At 39.4% G+C, this 9,753-nt stretch overlaps 1 protein-coding gene across 2 annotated transcripts in view; it reads right to left on the bottom strand.

Annotated features, from left to right (window-relative positions):
* Nucleotides 1-2,660: 2,660 nt before the first annotated feature.
* wnt9a (wingless-type MMTV integration site family, member 9A) overlaps nt 2,661-9,753 on the bottom strand; it is a 34,121-nt gene continuing 27,028 nt past the window's right edge. Inside the window, exon 5 of one of the 2 annotated variants that reach the window (XM_068340552.1) lies at nt 2,661-2,805. In XM_068340552.1, the coding sequence (XP_068196653.1) occupies nt 2,761-2,805 (45 nt within the window). In that variant the 3' untranslated portion in view covers nt 2,661-2,760. The remainder of the gene's footprint in view (nt 2,806-9,753) is intronic. The other variant, XR_011038825.1, reaches the window with a different exon arrangement.

The raw sequence follows: 9,753 nt of genomic DNA, 5'->3' as shown, positions 1-9,753 counted from the left end.
GTCATGTGTCTGGACAATGATAGTCTCACTGCAAGCTCAAAACTCTGAGAGGAATTTCCATGAGGGTAAGCAGGCATGGGAAGCTCTGTTACAAGTAAGAAACAAAATATGGAGACCGGTCAATTTTGCGCACTTCTGAGGTTCTGACTTCCTCAGACCATCATGGCTGTATTAGAAAATTTGAATTAGGGGATGTCCTGAACCTATTACTAAAGTACCAGTGGTCTACAAAACACTACCTTCCTGGTCTCTCCAAGGACCATATGTCTTTTGTGTGTCTTTGTCATCAAAAGAAATCATATGTGCGGACAGAGACTTTTGGACAGCCTCTATTGTCATTAACAGCATTGTACTCAAATGTAGGCATGTTAAGAATTTTAAATAAAAAAGTGAAGTTGGAAATTTTCCCGACTTGTGCACACCTCACCGATCACCGATTATAAATGTTTCAATTTCTTTTTTATATGAATGTCTGATAGCTTTTCTACACATTGGTAGATGATCTGGCATAGTTTTCATCATGCTAACCTGAATATACTTAGTGAATCATGATGATATGAGGTATGAGGTTGGTTCAATAGTTCTGTCTTGGAGGTGGATATATTCCACTGCTCAATCTGAACTTGTCTGTTGCTGCCTTCTCTTATAAATCACATACAAGTCCATGCCCATTAGACTCCAGCATGACCTGAAAGCATGTAGCAGGTGCAGAAATACAGGAGCAAGACCTCCCTGATCAGTAGGTCTTTCTTTGGTCAGTCGAGGTTGACATTTTTTCATCCAGGCTACTCTGTACTGGGTGAAGCTTCAGTGGCTTAGGCCTCTGATGGCACCTGTCTCCTCTTCAGCGCCAAACCAGGGAGACTGCCCTAACTTGATCCCTGTGCTAATTATTTTCAAAGCAGCCAGGATTTATCACACACTCATGCAGGCGCCAGAGGCGGTACAGCTCCCCCAGGCAGCTTTTCTGGATTTTCTATCTTGCTTGGTGGGCAGAGATTGTTACCATGGACAAGAGCAGTGCTGGGGCACCACAGAATCATCTGGCCAGCTAGATGGATTTGGATATTTTCCAGATTTAGATTGCCTCAGCGCATTTCTAAATGGTCTCAACATTCATTCCATAGCAACTAATCAAGGTTATTCAACAGCAGAATTCATTTCTACTTCTTAGAGAAATGGACACATTAACCACCAGGAATACACAAACCAGCTAAAGGATCTAAAGTGGAATAATGTGAAAAACTGCAGTGCAACTACAGCAGAGACTAACTTCAGTCATGACTTCCTTCAAATCATTGCAAGTCACTGGGACCATGGAAAAAATCTCCTCCAACAACTGTATTTATCAGGGAAATTTATAAACTCAAACAGATTGAAGAGCACAGTGACACAACGGGCAGCACTGTCGCCACACAGCAAGGCAAATCCAGGTTGGAGTCCGGCTCTGTGCAGAGTTTGCGTGTTCTCCCTGTGTCTGCATGGGTTTTCTCTGGTTTCTCCGGCTTCCTCCGATCTCCAAAAACATGCGCGTCAGGTTGATTGGCTAGTCCTAATTTATCCATAGGTGTAAGTGTGTGCATGTCTCTTTGTCTGTGTATACATGTGGCTCCGTGGTGCACTGCTGTCGCCACAACAGTGTCCCCTGCCTCACAACCTTGGTCAGTTGGGATTGGCTCCAGCACCCTGCGACACACAACAGCGGATGAAGCGGGTATAAAAGATGAATGAATGAAACAACTTGAATAGATCACTTCAACAACTGCAATGCTTTACATTCTTCACCTAAGACACTGTAGTTTAAGAAAGATAAGTCGTAATATTAATTTGAGGCCTTTTCAGACAGATTTTTTACAAGTATCCCTGCACAGCACTCTTTTGTGCACATAAGACACTCATTTAGATTCGTCTAGCAATAATTTTATTCAGCATCTTTAGGCTTTGTTCAGTATACTCAAATGAGTCACATGGTGACACCCAATTCCTTCATTAAATCTTTAGTAATTCTTTCATTAAATCTTAGTGATTAACATTGAACCATTTAAAATTCTAATATTTTAGGAAATAACATAGACTACCAGTCAAATATTTTGACACAGCTTCTCATTGAATGTGTGTAGGGTCTCAGTCATCCAGGTTGAGGTAAATCAAGAAGAGATTAAAAGAATCAAGTAGATTTCCTCAAGTTGGTTGAATGAGAGGTGAAATATCTTCAATCAACTTAAAGCTAATCCAGTTGTTTTTTTGGGGGGGGGTTTGCTGTTCTTGACTCTCATTGAATGTTTTGTCTTTATTTTTTAAAAACTTGCTACATGATTGATAAAAACCAAAGAATACATTTAATATATGAAGCAAGATATCAGAATCGGAATACTTTTTTGACCTCCAATGGGGAAATTAAGTCTTGTTCCAGCGAGCTCTGCTCTAAAGCGCGCCACAGACAAAGTCAGAATAAGAAGACAGACCTTAGATTTAAGAATAAAGCGTTACAGATGTTAGGGATAAATAAGATAAAAACATAAAAAAATGTAAACATATATACAGATATACACATTTTAAATTTGGAATTATATAGCAAACAAAAAATTGTAAAAGAATACTATAAATGGTTTTTATTTTAAATTCCTCATAGCAAACAGCCCGGCAGTGGCTCAGTGGTAGAGCAGATGTCTTGAAGACCAGACATCACCCAGCTATCGTCGATTTGATTGCCGTTCCCGCCAAGACATCCTCTGGAGTGTGAGCTGACGGTGGGATGTGTCAGCTCACCTCCCAGCCACTGCCAAGGCGCCCTTGATTGGAGACCTGTATTGGAGAGTGTAAAGAGAATTTCCCACCTTCAGGTTTAATAAAGTATGAATCTTCTTCTTGTATTTGGCAACCATTAGAATCTATATTATGGCAAGAATGGATCAACTGAACACAGTACATAATGACTTGAAAAACTGAAGGTCAGCTAATCTAGGAAATTGCAAAAATTTTGCATGTATCTGCAAGGAATTTGTCTCACATGAAGACAGCCCCAGGAATGGAAGACCAAGGGTCACCTCTGTTTCTGAGGACAAGTTCATCCGAGTCACCAGCCTCAGAAATTGCAAGTTAACAGTATCTCAGATTATAGCTCAGATAAATTCCACACTGAGTTCTAGTAGCAGACACATCTCTACATCAACTGTGTTATTTCACTATTTAATCACATAATTTTGTTTGTGTTCATTCGTAGATTTGATGTCTTCAGTGAGAATCTACATTGGAAACAATCATAAAAATAAAGAAGACCATTAAATGAGAAGGTTTATCCAATCTTTTGACTCATAGTGTATGTCTCAACATAAGTAAGCACAAAAAAGGAGCAGATTGAATAAAATACACTGTCCCTTAATTATCTTCCTTAAGTCAATCAAATAAAAGCAGTTTCCATGTATTTTCTTGGCAGGTGTCCAGATTTATCGTCCAGGATGTAAAGCCTGCCTGGTATTAAACATTATGATTCATCAGACTGTAAAACACATAGAAACTTGAAGCTTTTTTCAAACAGTAGTCTATTCTCTCCTCTCTTTGTTTTGTGCAATAACCAATCTGGATCGTTAATTTTACGAGCTCCCTGTGGCTAGCTGCATTCCCTGATATTTTTTGATACACCGCACTTAACATTCCACATGTTCTTCTCGTCACTTTCAGATCCAACGTGACCAACAAATAAGTTATATTCCATTCAGCGAGAAACGTAAGGAAAAGCATGTGCGTTTGGCTTGTTGCCATCTGACTATACCACAGCCGTGATAAGATCTCCATTTGATGACGTTTCTTGAGGAACAAAGCCAACTAAGTGGGGTCAGCACACACAGCCACACCTAAAAAATATAATGGACCAATTGACACATGTTCTGTCCTTTGGAGCAAGAAATCTTTTTTTTTTTTGAGTAGCAAATCAGGTACATATTTGTCCCATGCACTGCACAAGCAATACCTCTCATGACATTATTCCCACATGGTCTTGAAAAGGTAATTTAAAATTGACAACCACATTAGTGATGGTTGCATTACCATTTTTTAAGTAAATACATAAAGAACTACAATCACACTGAAACAAGTGTTCCAAAAAAATGTTTTGTCCATATTGTTACTCAAGACTTATAACACTAGAATCTCAGTCAGCTCTGTTTATCTAGCCACTATATGAACAGTTTAAGCTGTGCCTTTGGCCTTGTTCAGACTGGTCATCTATATCCAATTTTTAATCCAATCCTAATTGATATCGGATTTCTCGTTTGTAGTCTAAACAGTCCCATGCCACATGATATCAGATTTTTGTGGAACGGATTGAAACCACAATTTTGAGGTAGTTTCATATCGGCTATGGACAGATGTGTTTTAGTCTAAACAGCTCCAAACAGTCCAATCGGGTATGGCGGTCCGTGATGTCATGAGAGCAAGGCGCCAGAAGGAAGAGCGTAACGGAGCAGTAAAAAATGGATGAAATTGACGATGTCTGGTGTGTGTGAGATTTTCTCTACAAGACAGTGACATCGCCATTACGTTAAGGTAACAAAACTTCTAGCCCCGACGTCATTGTTACGGCAACCTGTCAGATCGGCAGATAATGTGGCCCAGTCTGAACAGAGCCAGATCGTATTTGGACACTTGCTAAAAACAGCGTGAACAGTTAGCCCAAAAAATCGAATATGGGAGGCAATCCAATATGCCAGCAGCCTTTATAACATTCAACCTATTGGCAGGGTCTTTTGTGTTGCTTAAATTCCACACAAATGGAATAGAACCAAGTTAGGCTCATTTGTTTCTATTTGAAAATTATTTTCCTGACATTAATACCAATTTAGTCTAGACGTTTTTGTTCAGCTGATTGTTCACAGGCTCCTCCTGTTTTTGCAGTGGTGTGCTTCTATGTTATATCGCCAAGCTATACCTATCTATACCATCTCTCCTTCTCAAGGTTAGGTTCCAGCCACTTATCCTTTTTCTTTCTCTTCCTATTCAGCCTGTGTTTGCACTCCTCATTCAGGCAGATCCATGAAGGTCAATTTGACTCTTATTGACCATCTAGCAAGGGTCCTTTTGTTTCATAATGCTATCAAGTAAAAAGGCTTGATCCCGGGCAAATCCCAGAAGAGCTAAACCACCATGTGTGACTTTTGCAGAGACTTGCGTGTCGCAAGTGTCTCCTCTTTACAACTCATATCAGCATCCATTGAAAGAAAACAAAGACTCAGAAATTGTAACCAAATTGACAAGCAGACCAGAGGCCTGTGACAGAGGAGCATTATAAAGGTGAGATCCAGATCCTAACTGTTGTATCAGTAAAAGTTTTTTAAAAAAAAGAGTTTTAGCAGGTTTCCATGTTTACTGTTTGTGAAGACATGGTGGGATAATGGCATCAATTTGGTCATTATCATGAAAATTCACATCTTGTGGAAAGCACACATCAAAAGTCAGAATTTTCCAGCTTATATCCACAGTGACTCTGGACAGCATGGTACTGCCAGGGGAGAAGCCCATTACAACTGATTTTTTAAATATTTAGGCTTAGCTGCATTAAGCTGATTTAGATACTTTACTCTGCTGGTCAGCTGTGAACACTTGAGTCTAAATCTGCTTAATTTGTACTGTGCCACTCTGCGCGAGTTTAGCATTCTCCTGAGATAAAACAAATGCCTGATTTGAAGTTACATCATTCTGCATTTCTTTTCTGATTCATTGATGCCGTGAGGCTTTTTAAGAGCATGATTTGGTGGTTTGGTGACTCTGGTTTCAAGGAAGGCTCCCGTCATCAGCTGAGAAAGTCTGAGCATATCTCCAATAATTTATCTGAGAAGCCAGCAACCCCTAGAAATCCAGCGGTTATGAGCAAAAATCCAAAACAGGTTATTGTGGCGAGACAGCAGAGATGTTGTGGTCGAGGGCTAGGCTCTGGGTGAAGGGTAGTGATACTTGTGGTTGAGTGAAAGAAACAAATACTGGAAGATTAAAAAGGGCTTCAGGAAAAATAGACAATGAGCATTATGAAGGGCTGAAATAGAGAAGTTTGTTTTTCCACCAAATGCTGCACTTCGTTTTATATTTTAGACATTTTTGTGGAACTCAATCAAAAACACGGGATGCAGACAAGAAGACTGTGGTTCATTTTTGATCCTTGCTCTTAAGGTGCTGCATTTGACCGCATTGCAAGAAAGGGAATTTGATTCTGTTATACAATTAGCCTTAATAGATGTGTTTCATACCAAGTACCAGATGATTTGTTAGACATAAATGTATGGTCATACAGTGAGATGGTCAGTGTGCTAACATGCCTACATTATATAGGAAGAATGTTTGCATGTCATAGCATTTTAAATAAAACTAGGATTGTGTTTGCAATTATTTGCAAACATCATAAACCGTGTTAGTTCCGTCATTTTTTTTAGATTGGCAGCCCATTCCAGCTGATACTTACAAGAGGTTGGTTATTTGTTGGACTTTTTTTTTTCTTTTCTTTTTATTTATACTTTATACTTTATACTATACTTTTTGAATCACTAGTTTGATAATATGGTTTGTTTTTTAGACTGCAATAAAACAAAGTGACTCCATGCAGATACAGATCGAACATGAAAATTTGTACAGGAGGCTGGAGGAGTCTGAATTTTCACCCAGATTCCTCTTGCTGTGGAGTGATTCAAATGACTGTACACCAAAGGTTGAGTGATGATGACATTGTGAAGTGATGTACTAAATGGTGTTGCAATTCAAGGCATATACCAAATTGTATGGCCAATTGTGGCATTTGTCCAGTATTTTCATGACATTTTGCAACAAACAGTGGAGCAATTGACATCAACAAGGCAGTCAATTCATTTGAATGTCTAAAACATTGTTATGTCAGTTAAGTATAAGTTTTATTTGAGTTGACTATTCCAAGTTTATATGTCTGCAAATAATAATAAGCATCCAAATATTTATAGTGATACCCATTATAATCAGTATATAAAATTTAAAAAAAATAATTAAAAGGCTCTCCTCTTCTTCGCATCAGCACTGTAATTTAATCTATGGAGAGTCTCACCCTGACTAGCTTCCACGTCACTGAGTCTACAATCTTGGGCAAAATTCTTAACACAGCCACTGAAGAGCCAATGACAAACTGGTCACACAAGTATTATGTTTTATGTTTTCCCCATTGCTGTCTAATGTTTCACATTGAAGTTGGGACCATCAAGCAAACTACAGCTCACAAAAGAATGGGCCCATTGATTCCCAGAGGAATAATTTTAGTGGGGGGAGTATTTAGCACAGGCCCAGGTAGAGAGAGCTATTAGCTGCTTCTCCAGCTCTGTGATCCATGACTGGAAAGGCTCAGTGAGAGGAGAGAAAGAAGACTCTTGCCTGGCATCAGGTCCGCACTCATTTCACCCTGCACAGGCAGTGAGCCGAAGTCATGTTTCATGGGCTTATATTAGACATTAAAACATCAGCAGTGTGACTTTCTTCCCATATATTTTATCTGAGCCCTGACTGAGACATTTGATTTCCTACAACACAATTTTACAGAAGTTGACCCTCTTGATAGGACAACAAACAAAAGAGGACATTTCTGAACTGAAATCTCTAAACAAAAATATACATATATTGTATATACAAGTCTGCATGAATCAATTCAGGTTTCTTCTCTGTAAAGGCTCTAGTCAGGGCCCTCTGAGATTGGACCTGAGTTCCAATTTCTCAGGGGAAACCAAAGTGGTCCATCGTTACCTCCTCCAAAGTCCCCCTTTCCCCATTTCAGCACCACACTGAGCTAAGATATCAACTAACACATTATCCTCTTAGCTGTGGAGACTGATAGCCAGCAAGGGCCTCTAGCCAGTAGCAGCCACACGGGTCAAGGAATAAAACAGGCATCACAGTTACAGCAACAGTAAATTTAACACAGATTGGATCAGGGATTGGTCACTTGCTGTTCTTTTGACCATATCCAATTCATGCAAATTGTATCTTTGGTTTTTTTTAATGAAACTGTGCATTGAAAATTTCCCATATCTTGCTACTATCTATGGACACATCATCTGTGATATAGTTTTTAGTAATTAAAACTGAGTAAATTTGTCCCGACCTGTTCATTGCATCGCTTTGGTAATGCTGTTATTATTACTATGAGACAGTAACTTCTAATCCTTTGCACTATATGGATGAACATCATGTGGCATTATTCCAACTGTGTTGCCCACAGTGATGGACTTTTTCCACTTTATTCTGTATTTCTTGGCTTGGACTGCTCAACATCAACACAGGAAACCTAAATCAGGTTTTCATGATTAAGTAGATAAAGACAGACTCCTTACCAAGCCATTCTATTTTAGCTCAACAAGCCAAAAACTGAATTTATGAAATTACATTAATAGCCGTCAGCGTAAGAGAAACAAAAGTCCATAATGACTGAGCAATATGTTACATGCAAGTCTGGAATTTCACAGGCATCGAGCTTTTCATCAGTGCTTGGGGGCCTTTTATGTAATAGCTTAAACCCTAAAAGTAAAATGTCATGCAGCTACAAACATTACAGCAGCCCCACATGCTGGCTGTGCTCCAAGATGCACCTGCACTGTCAATTACTCAGCGAGTGTTCTTGAGCTGGTGGTTTTCTAGACACCTAACACCTGCTGTACATTAATCTGCAATGGTCTTCGCTGCCGGATATTCCCAGTTAACAAGACATCATCTGATTGCCGCACCTTTCTCTGTTGGCCCAGCAAGGGGCCATGCTTCTCGTTCTGTCCTGTGGAGGCATGCACATGATATCTGTCACCTAATGTGTGGTTTGGGGGTTGGCAGGGAAAGCCAGAAAGGTGCCAGACCCGCTTCACATGAATTTGCCTTTTTAGCAGAGCCATCGTCAGCTGGGATGAAATTGAACACCTTCAGTCCTTCTACACAGGAAGGTTACAATGTTTCTGGATGTGGTTCATGGGCTTGATCCTCGCCAGCCACCCTCTTCACCCACTGCACAGTGACATTATTATTCCCAACAGTTGCAGCTCAGAGTTTGCTACAAGTTAAAACTATTCACACTGCACCACATGATCACGCTTTGATGGCCTCAAATTTTTAAAAACCACTAGACTCAGCATGTATCCTGCTTTTGCACATATATTTCATATTAGCCACCCACATGTTCTGTTAACTCAAATGGAAATGAATACGCCATCTTAAAAATAGTGACATAACAAGTACATATTTTTTGCTTGAACTTCATTTCAAAGCCCTGCAGGAACACAGTAACTGAATGTACAGCTTTTTACAACAAAAAAATCAACAAAAACAACAACATAAAATCTGGAACAACAAAAAGAAAACTGTCAGTGGACAGCTGTGGTCTCTCTCATAAGACTCAAAACATCACTAATTATAGTGGTCAGTTTGGTCTTTCAATTCAAATGTCAGAGGTCATTTTACAGAAAACACACCTGTTTTGTAATTATTTTGGCTGGACCAAGAGGTGACACAGTAACTTAAAAATTTAACAAGCACTTTAAGAAGTGGAAGAGTCCAGCAGTGAATTATTCGGTTTAACATGAGAATGTTGCACCATCAGCAGAATACATTTGTTGGTGTTTTTCCCATGACCAGCATCAATCAGTTCATTAAATTGTGTTTGTGAATCCTATCACCAGGACTTAACAACTCCTGATTATACACACAGTCACACTGACAATGCTCCACCAGGTAACTGCATGATTGATAAAGTTGTCAAAAGACAATTGC

Source organism: Antennarius striatus, chromosome 18 (assembly GCF_040054535.1).
Source record: "Antennarius striatus isolate MH-2024 chromosome 18, ASM4005453v1, whole genome shotgun sequence".
Lineage (NCBI taxonomy): Eukaryota > Metazoa > Chordata > Actinopteri > Lophiiformes > Antennariidae > Antennarius > Antennarius striatus.
The sequence above is the reverse complement of the archived record's forward strand: the minus strand, read 5'-3'. Positions and strand labels throughout refer to the sequence as shown.